This window comes from Macrobrachium rosenbergii, chromosome 41 (genome assembly GCF_040412425.1).
Source record: "Macrobrachium rosenbergii isolate ZJJX-2024 chromosome 41, ASM4041242v1, whole genome shotgun sequence".
Lineage (NCBI taxonomy): Eukaryota > Metazoa > Arthropoda > Malacostraca > Decapoda > Palaemonidae > Macrobrachium > Macrobrachium rosenbergii.
The window spans coordinates 48,290,714-48,307,206 of record NC_089781.1 but is presented as its reverse complement, the minus strand read 5'-3'; the positions used below and the strand labels follow the sequence as shown (position 1 = coordinate 48,307,206).

Sequence of the window (16,493 nt, the reverse complement as noted above, 5' to 3'; positions counted from 1 at the left end):
GTTTTCTTTTGACCCAAAGTACAACCTGTAGTGACCTAAATACGAGTGGTTATAACAGGTAGGCCAATATGGTAGAGTCTGTTGTGTGTAAATTCAGTGTTATTGGCTGAATTGAAGACATTCAGTGTCCCTGGTGATAACTATTTTGTGTAATAGTTTGAGTTTTGGTTTATTTTGGTTTGGTCTTCTCTGTTGGTTTGGCTGGTAAGTTTTCTCTATTTGTGTGACAATTCGGTTTTTGAGAGTCGTGTGTTGTGGTGGTATTAATTAGAAATTTTATTTCAGATTTCAGGACCGATAACTTTCCTTTGTCCTGGTTTTGTATATGTTTGGTGTTGGCTATAGAGTGGTGTGCTAATCTTTTTCTTTTTACAGGATTCATGTTTTGTGTAGTTTAAAAAATTACTCTATTGGAATAATTTTTTTGTTTTGGAGGAGGAAGGTATTAGTAAAAACTTAAAATATTTTCTTTATTTGCATTATGTAAATTTAGATCAGCCTTGTTTTTTCTAGGTTTAATAACTACTTTTTAAGAAAGTCATGTTGTGGCAGGATAGCCTTTGTTTTGAGTGGGTATTTGTTTACATTATTTTTTAAGTTTAGTGTCCGTTGTCTGGTCATTTCTAGTGCTTAACGTAAAGTGCTTAACATTATTCAGTTTGGTTAGGCGCCTCCTCCCCGTTTGTTTATATTATCGAACTATCGTTTTAACGATTGTTTTTCTGTTTTTATGAGTGTTGGTGAACGCCTCCTTGGTGATGTCTGGACGTTAGAGTTCGGCCCGAGTTAGTTCGGGCTATAGTACTCCCCTGTTATACTGTCCCTTAAATAGCTGACTGATATTTGGAATTTGGATGATGATTATTTGGCAGTTTTTTGGACTACGATTACAGATCTTCCTCTTGGACTGTTGTTTGTAGGTCCTTTTTGTCACCTGCGACTCGAGTGTTTCCTGCCTCGACCTGCGACTTGGGTGCTTCATACGAGACTCACAGGTGCTCCTGTCACCTGCGACTTGGGCGTTTCCTGCTTTTCCCTGTTGAGGAGGAATTCCCAGGGAATTGGTGCCGTTGCTTTCTCCTGGCACTGATGTAGATTTGCCTGCCGCTTCTGCGTCTCTGTCCAACTGCTTTCTTCAGTGGATTTGGGAGCTTGCTAGCTCGTGAAATGATCTGTAGGGAGGCTGACGCCAGGTAAGACAGAGTATCCCTGATTTTTGCTTAGGTTCGCCTCCCCTTTATGTTGATGCTCTGGTGCTCATGACCTGCCCTTATAGCTGAACTGGCAATTTGATCACGGCCCTGGAATTGTTCCTCCTCCGATGCCTCCACTGATGTGAGAAAAACTATATAGCAGTTGAATTGTTTAAATATATTGTGAGGTTCAAAAAATGTCAGAAGTGAAAGACTGATTCTTTATTATTCTCAACAGGTGTTTATAATGCGAAAAGCGGATGGAAAGGTAGTGGGCGACCTGAGGGCCCCGCTGCGTCCATACTGAAACTGTTTGTTAACAAGCATAAAAAGACATATATAATGCATTACAGAACATGTAAATGGCAATATATATCGGCGGAAAGGCCATACAATGATGCATACAATGAGATACATAAAGAATCTGAAATAATGATTAATGTACATATGAGGAGCGAAACACAAGAATGGAGAGGCAATTTGATGCCCTTACAAATACTTCCCCCCCAAAACAATAATTAGAGGAGCAATTATTAGATGAAACAGCATTAATCACACAATCGCTGAGGGTTGGAGTGGACCCCTACTCCTGGAGAACTGTGGGCATGGGGTGGAACCAACATCTGGGGTTGGCTCGATGTGTCCCCTGTGCTGCCTCGGACCCTGCTTTGGTGGGGGGTGGCAGGTGTGTCTGTAGGGAGGTACTGAGGGGGAACTCTGGGGTGCCTGCCTGCCTCCTTGCGTACTTTGCTCTCCAACAGGAATGCTGGCTTCAGTCTGCCGATGGTGACCCAGTCTTCACACCAGTAGATGACTCGGTGGGGCCCGCTGTAGGGCCTGGTTAAGGGTGGTCGACGGGTGTCCACCCTGACAAAGACAAAGACTTAGGTGCAGGAGTCTAAGGCGGGTGGGCTGTAGGTGGTGGTTCTGTCAGTGAAGGTCTTATGGCAGAGCGCGAACTTCTGTGCGAGTTCCTTCAACCTCGGGAGGGGGGTGTCTGTGTCGTCGGCCGACGGTGGGAAGAATTCTCTGGAAACGACCAGTGTCTCCCTGCAGACTTTCTCAGCAGGGAAGGCGTTGCCATTTGCTCTCGGTGCGGTGAGGAGACCAAGTGGGACCCAGGGGAGCTGATCCTTCCACCTCTCGTCGGTGCAATGTGCCATGAGAGCAGGGTTGCTGCGAAGTCTGCACATCACAGAGAAATTAACTCCGCACCGGGTGGTGTAGAGTTGCCAAGCAATGTTATAATCAGTTGAATCACTTCAACTAATGCAATTGCCTAATACAGATTTGCAATTGTTTTGTAAAAAAACTCATTAAACATGACTAAGTTTACAATAATGTAAGTCAGTCTTCATCCTAAGATTAATTCACAAATTAACCAAACTTTACTAACCTATATATAAAGGCAAATTGAAGATTGCTGGACCTAAAGAATAAATGTATTGTAGGACATCACATTTAGGCTATGTCATCTGCTGTTGTCACAATCGGGTCTTAATTAATTGTCGTATCTGATATTGGCGCTTAAACACTCAAGACTAGTGAAAATGGTTCGTTTTTCAAAAATATTAGTATTTTCAAAAATATTAAATTTGTGTAATGTGGTTAATGAAACAGAGTTATAATTTTAATTAGTTTTTATTAATGGAAAAACATTTTAAAAGCATAAATATATATGTGGACCTACAGCTCCGCATACGTGAGGAGTACAGACTTCAGCTCTGCATTCAATAACCCCCCTCGAATCTTCTCCGCAATTTTGGTCGTTTCTCCACGATTTGGCAACACTGCATGAGAGCTGCCTTAAAAGAGCGGGGTTGTAGGCAGTTGTGCTGTGTACAGTAGTGTTGTACCCATCAGGCGTGCCAAGGAGACCCCTGTCTGTAGTTATGCTGTCTGGCACTCCAAAATGGCTGATCCAACTGGAGAGGAGGGCCTCTGCGCATGACGCTGTTGATGCCTTCTCTGTGGGGGTTGCCTTGGGCCAGTGGGTGGAGTGGTGTATGATCGTCAGGAGGTATCTGGCTCCTCCTGACTGCGGAAGAGGCCCGACGAAATTGATGTGGATGTGGCCGAAGCGCCGACGAGGCTGGGGGAAGTCGCCTGGCATGGGATGCAGCGCCATGCCCACTGTTGAACGTCCTTGTTGATGCCATGCCAGACGAACTTGTCAGTCATGAGGCGCACCATTGTGCGCCCTGATGGATGGCAGAGGCCGTGGACTGTCGAACGCCTGCTTCCTCCTTGAGACGGGTACTAGGGGGCGGGGGCAGCCTGTGCTGGTGTCGCAGAGGAGAGTTGTGTTAGAGTTTCCTAAGGCACGCCTACCCACTTTAGAGTCGTCACTGCCGTTCTGTAGTCTGCCGTCTCTGGGTCTGCTGCTTGTTCTTTGCCAGGTCCTCGTAGTCAATGCTGAGGTGAAGGGAATTGATTTCTGTTCTCGACAGGGTGTCAGCTACTGGGTTCTTCCTGCCAGGGATGTAGTTGATGGTGCACCCGAATTCGGAGATGGCGGTCAGGTGTCGCTGTTGCCTTGCAGACCTCGCATCTCCTGGCTTTGCAAATGTGTGCACCAAGGGTTTGTGATCTGTTAGGATCGTGAATTTGGTCCCCTCCAGCAGGTACTTGAAGTGTCTCACAGCCTGGTAGACAGCCAGCAGCTCACTGTTGAAGGCGCTATAACAGGTCTCTGCTGGCGAAAAACTTGTGGCTGAAGAAGGCCAAGGGTTGGGGGCGCCATTCACTAGTTGCTCAAGCACTGCACCACAGGCGATGTTGCTGGCGTCCATTGTCAGTCTGAAGGCAGCTGCGGGGTTGTGGTCGAGTCAAGGTAGTGGCATTGGTGAGGACTGTGTTTGTTTCTATGAATGCCTGCTGCTGCGGAGCCTCCCAGGTCAGTGTTTTTGGGCTTGCCCTTCAGGGTTGATGTCAGGGGGTACATAGTGCGGGCGACATCTGAGATGAAACATCGGTAGTAGTTTATCATCCTGAGAAACTCCTGAAGGACCTTGATGGTTTGTGGTTTCGGGAAATTCTCTGTATATTTTACTTTAGAGGCCTGGGGTGCACTCCTGCTGGGGAAATCTCATGCCTGAGAAAGTCTACTTTTTCTGTCCCAAAAATGCATTTGTCGAACCTGACAACTAGTTCGCTCTCCTACAGACATTTCAGGATGGCGCGGACATGGCGAAGGTGTTCCTCTGGGGACCTGGAGAAGATGAGAAAGTTGTCAACGTAGCAAATGCAGAAAGGTAGATCCCCCAAGATGGTGTCCATCAGGCACTGGAATGTGGCACCTGCGTTCCTGAGACTGAAGGTGGAATAGGAAAATGTATAAATCCCGAAGGGCGTGATGATGGCGGTCTTTGGGGTGTCGTCGGGATGCACAATGACTTGGAAGTATGACTTCAGCAGGTCCATCTTGGAGAAAACCTTCACTCCGTGGAGGGCGCCCGTCAGGTCTTGCATGTGAGGGAGGGGGTAGTGGTCTGGTATTTTCAGTAAATTTAAGCGCCAATAGTCCCCGCAGAGCCTCCATGAACCATCGGACTTCTTTACCATGTGGAGGGGAGACACCCATGGGCTTGATGCTTTTTTGTAGATGCCCATCCGTTCCATCTCTGCGAAGGCTCGTTTGGCGTCTTGTAACTTTTGGGAGACAGTTGTCAGAACTTGACACGGGTCGGTGGGCCCGTCGTGATGACATGATGGAAGATGCTATGCTTTGCTGAAGCCCCTAGTGACTGGCGTAGCTCTGGTTTGAATACGTCCGGGTACTCCTGTAGGATGGACATGTAGCCGTTGGGGGCTGTGGAGCAGATGGCGGGCATTCCAGATCCGGTGGAGAGCTGACGGGAGTGGCAGGTTCCTGTGTCGAGGAAGTCCGTGGTGCCCTAGGAAGTCTGCACCCAGCAGGGGAAACTTGACTTCCGTGATGACGAAGGGCCAGTGGTATCTGCAGCCCAGAATTGAGACAGTCCAGGTCGTTGTACCATACGTGTGGATGAGAGTTCCGTTTGCTGCTATGAGGGTGGGTGTTGGGTCAGGTATCTTTTCTAAATCTTCCTTGGATGACGGGAAGACCGACTGCATTGCTTCTGTATCTACTAGCAGGTGCCGTGTCAAAATTTCGTCTCTGATAAAGAAGCCTGCTGGTTGGGGGGAGTTGGATTTCACGGCCACTGCTGTTACTTGTGACTACTTTTGTCATTTTTTTTAAAGGAACAGGGAGGTCTGCAGTTCCTGGTGTTGGTGCTGAATTTTCTATGGAAGAAGCACCACGCCAGGTTTGACCATGTCCTGTGTTCCCTGAATGGTGTCTTCTTCTTGTAAACGGCGTTGGTGTCTCCCTCGCTGTCGTCGTTCTCCTCCGTCAGACTGCAGGCTCCCAGGGAGGTGGCGGCAGCGTGTTTCAAGGCCTTGATGGCCTCGTGTATTTTCTGAGTGACGTCGACTAAAGCATCCATGTCGATGGCATCTGCGTCTTTTATCTGGCCCCTAACTTCCTGCATGAGGCACCGAAGGAAGATTGCTCTCATTAAGTCTGCCTTCCTCTCCCTCCCATTTTTGTCGCAGCCCGGCAGTGTTACCGACCCCGTAGTTCGTCCCAGGCTTCTCTGGGTGATGCTTCTCTGAGGGGCTGGGATAATAGGTCGAGTGCGCACTGCGCTCTCTGGGTCACGGGCATGGAGTAAGTTTGGATGAGTTTATCCTTCAAGGCCGCATATGTGACCTTGTCCAGCTGCGCGTCGAGCCAGGGGAGATTCTGTTGAACACCTCTTTTGGGAGCGCCGTCATGGTGACATTGGATTTGACAGCATCATCTGAGATGCGCACCACCCTTTAACAAAGTGCGCGTCTTGGCCTGTGTGCAGGAATCATGATGCTGTGTTCTGCCACGAAAATGGAGGAAGTTTGATCGTGTCTGGCTTTGTTGGCGAGAGGGGCATACAGACAATGCTTGCGGGTTCACAATGAAGTTCAGCTTCCGACATCTTTACTATTAGTCCGCTAAAGTCTCCCTGATGGTAGGGTGCGGCCGTTTTTAGTCCGTTAATGGCTGGGCCAAAACTGCACTACCTGTCACTCTGGGGTCACAAGTGTGAGGTTCAAGAAATGTCAGAAGTGAAAGACTGATTCTTTATTATTCTCGACAGGTGTTTATAATGCGGAAAGCAGATGGAAAGGAAGTGGGCGACCTGAGGCCCCGCTGCGTCCATACAGAAATTGTTAACAGGCATAACAAGACATATATAATGTGTTACAGAACATGTAAAAGGCAGATATATAATGATATCAGTGGAAAGGCCATACATTGATGCATACAATGAGATACATAAAGAATCTGAAATAATAGCAAGTAACATATATGACGTGATTAATGTACATATGAGGAGCGAAACACAAGGATGGAGAGGCGATCTGATGCCCTTACAAAATATATATATATATATATATATATATATATATATATATATATATATATATATATATATATATATATATATATATATATAGTTTGTCGTGTTTATGCTGTGACTTTATTACGTCACCCGATGAGGTCATATATGTTCTAGACAAGGTTTCACTTACTTAGCTTTGTGACAATAGGTAGGGATTATAATTATTTTCTTGTTTTGTTTACTCTGCCTTCCTTCTTCCTTTGATTTAGCATTAGATAGTTTTGGTCTGGCCAGCAAAAGAGTTGGATCCAAACAAGTTATTTATTAATAATTGTCACTTCCTCCTTATTATTTACCATTCTTTGATAGGGTTTAGCTTTCTTAGTTTTAAGGAATCACACTTTCTTAGTTTTAGGGAATCCAGTGTGATTCTAAGGACCGGTATTTGTCCTTCCTGGTTGTTACCAAGGTTTTGAAGTGTTTATTATATCCCACAAGGTTGATTTAATTTTTGTATTTATTAGGTATCAAATATTGTTAAGTTTTCTTGGGTGTTTGTTTCCACTGACCTTTAGCACTGAGTTACATTTATTACTGACAACAACTCTATCATAATTTAAGAACTTGCATAACAACCCCGAGGGTTGTAACACTCATAAATATACCCAGGGATTGTTGTTAATTTTAGTTCTTATCTTTTACGATATGATGTCAGTTATAATTGTAATTTTGCAAAGATATATTAGAAAAAACATTTATAAATCCAAGAAAAATTACTGGATTTCCCGATCTCAGTAAATTTACGTAATATTTTACAACATATTTACTATACTGTACTCAGAATTTGTTACTGATTTTATTTCTTATTTGTTATGATATTGTGTGAGCTGTAATTATAATTTTACAAAGTAAAATAAAATTATTAGGAAAATCATGTATAACTTGGTAAAATTTATGAGTGTTTTGTGAAAGGGGCCCCACACATGGTTGTAAATAGTCACTTTCAGCTTCCCATGGAAGGTAGGGAAAATCTTTTCGAATTTTTTTTCTTACTCCACGTGCATTTTGCATATCTTCCGCTTTCTTAAAGTGGCCAACCTTAAAGTTTGCCCAGTCCTGGGGGGTTGCATGATATAAATTTAGCCCATTCCTTAAAGGATAATGAGTATCTATAACAGGTTTTGGGTGATGGACAGGAATCCTCATATGAGTAATCATATTTTGTGCCATACTTTTTTTAATGAATTTAGCGGGAAAGATGTTCATAGCACCAGGCACGTGCGGAGGGGGGTTGCTAGGGGTGCTCGAGCCCCTGCCCCTTTTCGCAAATGTATTGAAAAGTGCCCTTTTGTGTCAATAATAATTATAATAATAATAATCCCGGATCTGGACTGGAAATACCAGCCTATCAGAAGGCTGTGTTGAGTAAAAAAAAAAAAAAAAAAATAATAATAATAATAATAATAATAATAATAATAATAATAATAATAATAATAATAATAATAATAATAATAAAAAACAAGAGCTTAAAGAGAGTCATAGACCATGAGAATGGCCAGTGTGGGCCAGTGGCTGAATTGCAATATTGCCAGCTCTCCAGGAGTCAAGTGGGTCCCTTACAAATGAGAGACATTAGAAAATTTCATTATTGAACAAATTTTTTCCTCTATATATATATATATATATATATATATATATATATATATATATATATATATATATATATATATATTATAGTTTATAGATATATCACATAAATGTATTCTTGTAAGCTCAAACTAGGCCTACTTTGCAATGTCTTATGCATTCTGGCTAATGGCTATACTGCTAGGGAAGAGGGAACAGTGTAACACTAACACATCACGGAGGCAAAACAACGCTCTTTAATCGGTATTCCTTGTTTATCATTTGTACATGGGCTATATTTTCTGCACTTACAACTAAAATCAATGTTTCATTCAACAAACATCTGTTATAACATTTATAATAAGAAAATGGCACAGTGTGTTAAAGAAACAGAAAAATATCCTCATAATTAATTTTGTGAAATGTAGCCTAGGCTAAGGATGGTGTGGTGTGCTTAGTGAATTTAAATTTCATTTCAAAGGATTGACGATTATTATAGTGATTTCAGAAACCCAAAGTGACGTGTATAAAGTGTTGTGCTGAAATGAAGTGGTGTCGTTATTTTTTATAAAAAAAAAAAAAAAAACACAAAGACTTTACATATTTCAACATTTCAGGACAACACTTTACTACACACAGACCTAGGCCTACAGGCTACAGACGTACTATTGGGGTGTTGGTAATTATAATTTTTCAGTTGATGAGGGGGTATTTATGGGGTGAAGACGGAGTTTATGGGTTGAACACTATCATTTTTGTCACGATTTTGCATATATCAAATTACATACACACAAATATATATATATATATATATATATATATATATATATATATATATATATATATATATATATTCTTTCTTTCTTCTTTTATCTTTGAATTTAAGGACTAGCTTTGGCCAAGGTAATGGTTTTGGCTTCTAGACTCATTTTATAAACATATTCAAAGTATTAACCAAAATAACCTTTAAGGGCTATATATATATATATATATATATATATATATATATATATATATATATATATATATATATATATATATATATATATATATATATATATATATATATATATATATATATATATATAATTTTTTTCAACATCCAGTATCATGAGGCCGAATTTCCGTCTTCCTTGGCTTTTTGTGTCATCTTTTAATCATTTTATGTTATTATGTTATAATACCCTTAGATATCTTGGAATATTGAATACTGTAACATTTGTCTTTCCATTCAGATTTTATTATATTAATCATCTTGAGTATGCCACGGAAGGAGAGAAGAAAAAAGGAACAGGAACGGTGCAGACAAGATGCTGCCAAAGGTAGCAGAACTCTTTATGATTGGATGAAGCCTAGAGTGGCAGCTTCAATATCTGAGCAAGTGGAGGAGGATTCAGAGGACCGGGAGGAGACTCAGGAGAGCGAAGAATCAGAAACTGAAGATATGGAAGCAGACGATGAGCCAAATGAAGAAGACAGTGTAGATGACCTAGAAGAGCAAGTTGCTCCACAGGAGCCCCAGATTGAAGCAAGAGCCGAAGTGACTGATGTTGAAGAGCCATTTTCCATGCTACCTGAATTACAATATCCAAACGATCCTGCACATGTTGTTACTTATAAGATACGTATTAGTGAATCTTTTATCAAACTCTGCAATAATTATGGTCCTTGTCAACCTGTAATTTCATATCCCAAGAATTTAGAAGGACGCTCGTTTCAGAAGAAATGGTATGAAAAGAACTCTTGGTTAGAATATTCACCCCAGAAAGATGCCATGTTCTGCTTCAGCTGTCGTCTGTTTTTGACTGAGGAAAGGTACAGTGGCCGAGTAGCTTGGAAATCAGAGGGCATAAGCCGTTGGAGGACAGCTTTAGAGAAAATAAAAGAGCATGCTGGTTCAGAATCTCACATGATTGGTATGGTTCGATGGAAAGGATTCCAGAGCCAAGCATTAGATATTGCATTAGAAACAGCAAACAGAGAAGTACAAGCTGCTAGAGACAAAGAGAAGCAGAGAAACCGAGAAATTTTAGACAGGTTGATCTCCATCACACTATACTTGGCAAGACAAGGTTTGCCATTTAGGGGCGATGGAGAAATCTCTACCAGTGAAAATCGAGGAAATTTTCTTGAACTTGTAGAAATGTTTAGCAAGTATGACAGCGTTGTTCAATTGCACCTTGATGTAATTAAAGAAAAACAAGATATACTGAAAAGACCCCAAGTGTCACTACTTTCAAACAGGACTCAGAATGACCTGATCAAGGCTTTGGCCATTTCAGTTAGAAGAGTGATATTAGAAGAAATTCACCAGAGCAAGGTCTTCTCCATCCTCATGGATGAAACAACAGATGTTTTTCACATACAGAACAGGTCTCTTTTGTTGTGAGGTATGTTCATGACTTCAAAATAAAAGAACGTTTCATACAGGTATTCAATGTTCAATCAACAACTGGTGAGGCACTGGAGAAAGAAGTGATCTCTATGCTTAATGCAAATAACCTAAACATAGATGATATGCGAGGGCAAGGATATGATGGGGCAGCAAATATGAGTGGAATATACAACGGATTGCAGTCCAGACTCCAGAGACAGAACCCAAAGGCACTCTATGTACATTGTCATGCACATTGCCTAAATCTAGTCTTAGTTGAAAGTGCCAAATCAAGTATTCAGTTTATAACTTTTTTCAGCTTGGTGGAGAAATTGTATGCTTTTGTTGCTAACTCTTCAAAACGGCATGCTGCATTCATGGAGATCCAAAAAGCAATGTATCCAGAAGATCGCCCACTTGAACTTCAGAAGCTATCAGACACAAGATGGGCTTGCAGAGAATCAGCTCTTAGAACTATGAAGAAGGTCATCCCAGCTCTGAAGCAGTTTCTAGAAGAGATAGTGCAAAAGGATCCTCCTGACACGTCAGCAGGGGAGGCCTCAATATTGCTGAAAAGTATTAACTTTGAATTTCTTGTTTGTCTTGAGATTGCTACCCCAGTTTTTCAAGAAACTGCCTATGCATCTAATGCACTACAACTGAAAGACCTTGATTTAGCTGCTTCCTATAGAATTGTGGATGGAGTGCTACAAAGCTTGAGAGAGTTAAGAAATGATGAGAAGTTTCAAGAGATTTTTACAAAAGTCAAAGACAGAGCTGAATCTATGGCCATCAACCTCCCCTCTGTGATTCCTGGACAAGGCAGAAGAAGGAAAATGCCTGAAAGATACAAGTATAGTGCTACATCTGCTACTACTGAGGACCAGCAATATCAGACCTTGATGATTACTACCGCGTGAGAGTATTTTATGTGTTTTTAGATAAAATATCTCAAGAGCTACAAAGAAGATTTAAAGATGGAGACAACACAACAAGGGGTATCTTAAAGGCTTTCCATTACATGACAGTCCAAGATAACTGAAAGAACCTGTGAATGAAGAAGCATTCAAGTCATTACAAAAATTGTCAGTTTTATGAGCTAGAAGAAGTAGACAAGTTACAGTTGGAATTGAAGATTTTTATTCCTCATTTCCTTGCCATCCACAGAACACTGCAGCTTCAATGCTCAACCTGATGAAGGTAAACAATACTCAGGAAATATTTCCACTTATGCTTGAACTTTTAACAATTTATGCCACTCTGCCTGTCACAACTGCAACAGTGGAAAGGACCTTCTCCAAACTCAAGCTTGTGAAGACTAAGCTGCGTAGCCAGTGCAGTGAGGAGAGGCTATCTGATCTTTTGTTGCTAGCAATTGAAAAGGATATCAAAATCAACAACAGTGAGGTTATCAACATATTCAAAGAAATGGCACACAGGAGGGTTCTCTTATAAATATAAAATGATAAGTCTGGTTAGCAACCTACTGTATTAATCATACTGATTGATCATTTTCTTTTTGTTATTTATTTGTAAATAATATATAATTTTTCTTTAAATATATTCCCAAGCTCTATTGCTGCAGGTAGTCAGTGCGGTATATTGCATGTTCATCTAAGGCATTAGCCTACTTGTACCTATGATAATCAGTCATGTTTATTGTTTTCTTGAATTATTAATGCCTAGTTTAAATAAAGTTGAGAGAATATTGAGAAGTTGTATGTATATTTTGCCTCATTCATTATTATATTTTGCCCTTTTTTTCACTTGAGCACCTGCCCTGTAAAAGTTCTCTGCACGTCCCTGCATAGCACTTCAGTGGGCCATAAATGACTTATGGCAACTATTTGGTTCAGCAGGGAGAGACATGGATCAGTATGCCTTGAGATTTCGTAGGGGTGTGCTGCCTCTCTGCAACTCCAGGACGTCTTTTTATTTATTTGTTCATAAATATACCCAGCAATTGCTGGTTTTAGTTCTTATCTTTTATGATAGTATGTCAACTATAATTGAAATTTTGCAAAGAAATATTAGAAAAAGCATGTACATGTACCTCACAAAAGTTACTGCATCTCCCCATCTCAGTAAACCTCATAAGTATTTTTACAACAAATATACTCAGAATTTGTTACTGATTTTAGTTCTTATCTGTTATGATATTGTGTGAGCTGTAATTATAATTTTACAAAATAAAGTAAAATAAATTATTAGAAAAACATGCATAACTTGGTAAAATTAACATATTTTTATGAGTGTCTTGTAAAGAGGCCCTACACAGGGTTGTAAATAGTCACTTTCAACTTCCTGTGGAAGGTAGGAAAAATTTTTGAATTTTATTCTTACACCATGTTCATTTGCACATCTTCCTCTTTCCAATGATATGTTTTTTTCTTAAATTGGCCAACCTTAAAGTTTGCCCGGACTGGGAGTGTGCTTGATATATATTTAGCCAGTCCCCTTAAGGGTTAACTATTATATATAAGTTATTAGTAAATAACAATACATACCCTGTCATCTTTCCTCCATAAAAATAGCTAATCATTGGCCATTGCATCTCTGCTGAACACTGAACTTCATTAGCTTTCAACAACTTTCCTCTTTCGCCTGCTGTTTCCTCAGCCTACCTCCAACACAATCTTCAGCAATACTGATGATTTGTAGTTTGCATTTAAATGTAAACAACCAATAATGTGCTTTACATCTGACTTAAGTTAACTTAATGTTGCACCGTCGATCTTTAGTATGTGCTTAAAATTTCAGCATCAGTAATATACACAGAAAGTGACTACAGACTAAAGATACTATATTCAAGTAGCCTAACATGTTTAGGAACAGTGTGATGATAGCTTAAGTATAATAACAGCATACCACTTAAAAAATAATACTGCTGTAAAATATCTTAAAATTATAGCTTATTATAGTAATTGTAGTTTACAGTAGTTAGAGTACGTGAGAGAAAGAAAAAAGAAAAGATTTTTTACATGCTAGACAGACTGATGTTTGCCAGACAGCACAAGTTCAAGGAACTAATTTGTGTTTTGAGGCTGTAATAATTATTTTTTCATACATTAGATAACAGAAATAACAATAGGATTTCTGGGCCCGACCTGTGTCACCCAGTGAAATAGTCCATTAGCACTGATTTCTAGGTATAAGTATTGCTAAGTTTTGGAGGGAGATGTTAGGTTTGTGAGGGAGTTCCTCGTTCTCTCTTGGCCCACCTGACCAGGCCGTTAGGTTTTGGAAGGTGAGGTTAGGCTAGTGAGGGAGTTGCTCTTCCCCCTTAGCCCACCTGACCAGGCCGTGAGGTTTTGGAGGGTGAGGTTAGAATAGTGAAGGGTCTCCTCAATTCATAGTCTTCCACCTGACCAGGCTGTCGGTTTTGGAGGGTGTGGCTAGGTTATGCGAGGTTCCTCTCCCCCCCCTCACCTGTAGCGCTCATTCTGGCCTTCCTGACCAAGCCAAAAAGTTTTGGTTTTGGAGGGTAGGCTGGGATCGAAGGTTGCACAGGTTTTTTCATGTATGTAGCCTAGTCCTTCTTTACCTGATCAGTTAGCTTTTGGCGAGTGACCTAGGCATCTTCCTAGCAGAGGGAAACCAATCGCTTGCGTTCGGCACCCCGTGGGGAGTTTTCATTCAGCTTCCAGAGGGTGCTACCCACCCGTCTAGTCGCTGTTTGCCGGGTTTCCGCCACTCTGCTACCTTTCCCTTATCGGGCAGTGTTTCGTTTGCTCGCTTTTCACAGTTATAGCTGGAGCGTCGAACACTGTCCCAGGGATGCAAGCATGAGTTCCGCTATGTTCAGTCTCCGCCAGGTTAGTCGGATCTTTCGTTGTTATCGTCCATGTTATCACTCCGGTGGGTTTGGTTTTCGGTTAGTTGGCGCTTTCCACTATGTGGTTCCCGCCCTGGGCGATTGAGAGTTGGGCCATATGCGAACACTCCTTTCCGCCACTTTATGCAGTTTCCATAATATGTGACATAACGAGATTTCCGTGGCAAATCACAGCGGAGTACCATAGCGCCAGACTATCTTAGAGTACTTATGTTTACATAATTAGTAGTTGGCCATTCTGTAGCATAACCTATGTTTATTATTCTGTACTACCAGATTCAATTCCGGCGGGTTTTACCTGATGACCCGCATGTTTCATCACCCATAAATCTGTGTATTAGTCTTGTACTACCGGATTCAATTCCAGCGGGTTTTACCTGATGACACGCATGTTTCATCACTCATAATCTATGTTAAGGTAGCCTATTACCGCCGGACCTACTCCGGCGGGTCTTGCCTTGACGTTACTCATGTACCGCCACCACTTACAGATGGTACGCTGTCAGGAGCCAGGGTGCACAGCGGTTCTCCAACAACCCTGTGGACACGAGGTGTGCCGGTCGCACTCCAGCTGCTCGGTCCACGTTGGGGACCTGGTCGTTTGGCATCCGGATGGCTGTGAAGTCTGCTACGCTCTGTACGAGCTAGTGGTGGATGAGTCGGTAAGTTTTAAGAGACCGCTAACCTTTAGTCTCTTTTTGACTTTAATGACTTATATAGACATATACGGGTAATTGGAGAATATTCTCAGTAAATCCTGCCCTTTCTTACAGTCTGACCGAATCATCCGTGACTCTTCGCTGTTGACCCTGAAGATCTGGGTCGGCGGATTTGGGAGAACGCGTTGCCTGGCAAACCTTACGTCCTGTCGGAGGAGATTTGCAATCTCCTCTACCCCCGAGCCCGGATCTCTGCTGCAGTGCCGGCGGAATTGGCCGCCTATCATCGAGAGGATCCGGGAAGAGATGCAACCCTCCCAAGAAGACAACCTGTGCGAGAGGTGGCGGAAGAGGTGGCGGCCATCAACATCCACCTCGAGCCGATGAGCGTGGACTTGGACCACCAGGTAGAAGGTAAGGTGGTAAGTGAGGCAGGGGAGAGAGTTTTGGTAGTCCTTTTTGGTTCTCCTTCTTCTTCTCCTTCTTCCTTTCAAGGGTTTCCCAAACCAGCTATCCTTGAGGACAGATCTAGGTCTGTTGTCCCCAAGGTGAAATCCTTGAAAAAGAAGGACTTACCAAAGTCCCTCTAGACTTCAAAGGTCTAATCCGCCAGCTCTCGCCTGAAGGTCGTCACTGGCTCTTAAACCAGTGGCGTCCTCTAGTAAGGCTACTCCCCGTCCAAAGGGTCGAGATCCAGGGTGTCCAAGGCTAAACCTCCACAGCCTAACTTTGACCCTGAGGCCTTTGCCGAACTTCTGATGCAGAAGTTAGACTCTAGGGTTGAAGCTAGGATTCAAGACCTTTCTTCCCAGCTTGCTTCAAGCTTGGAGACCTCTGGTCAGTCAGTGCTGTCATTGGCACAAAGGATGCAGGCCCAGGAAAGCTTGCTCGCCGGATTTATCCAATCCGGAGCAGTACAGCAGTCTCATGTTGTTCCGGATGCCTCCAGACTGCCCCCCTTTGATAAGGGGAACCCGTGGCAGATGGCTCTTCACGCCCCCCTGCATAATGATACCCTGACCATCGAGGGCTTGGGCACTCGTCGTCTGGAAGAACTGGAGTTCTTTCCACCCGACCTGGTGCCTCGCTACCCAGGCTATGCCAGGCTAACAGAGGAAGCCTGGATTAGATCAGACAAGGTACCGAAGGAAACAGTTATCTTTCCCAGGGACCAAGCCCAATCCGCCCTGATGCGCGCTCTCACTGACTGGGAGTGCGAGAATACAAAGCTTACTCCCTTTAAAGGGAGTTTTACGATGTTCTCGGTAGGTGACTCTATCCCTACCCCCTGCATAACTAAGGTCGTAGTATTGACTATTCAGGCGGGAATAGAGGGCAAACCGCTGCCTCAACTCCGGGAGACAGATCCCACCTCCCTCCTTTTCCCCGGGGATTCGGAAT

At 42.4% G+C, this 16,493-nt stretch overlaps 2 protein-coding genes across 2 annotated transcripts; both read left to right on the top strand.

Moving 5' to 3' along the window:
• The first annotated feature begins 8,376 nt into the window (after positions 1 to 8,376).
• Positions 8,377 to 10,613, top strand: LOC136827141 (zinc finger MYM-type protein 1-like). Its single transcript, XM_067084906.1, has 2 exons — positions 8,377 to 8,488; positions 9,460 to 10,613. The coding sequence occupies exon 2, from the start codon at positions 9,486 to 9,488 to the stop codon at positions 10,611 to 10,613; it is 1,128 nt and encodes a 375-aa protein (XP_066941007.1). The 5' UTR covers positions 8,377 to 8,488; positions 9,460 to 9,485.
• Positions 10,614 to 10,708: 95 nt separating this feature from the next.
• Positions 10,709 to 11,518, top strand: LOC136827140 (zinc finger MYM-type protein 1-like). The gene has a single exon (XM_067084905.1). The coding sequence runs from the start codon at positions 10,709 to 10,711 to the stop codon at positions 11,516 to 11,518; it is 810 nt and encodes a 269-aa protein (XP_066941006.1).
• The last annotated feature ends 4,975 nt before the right edge of the window (positions 11,519 to 16,493 follow it).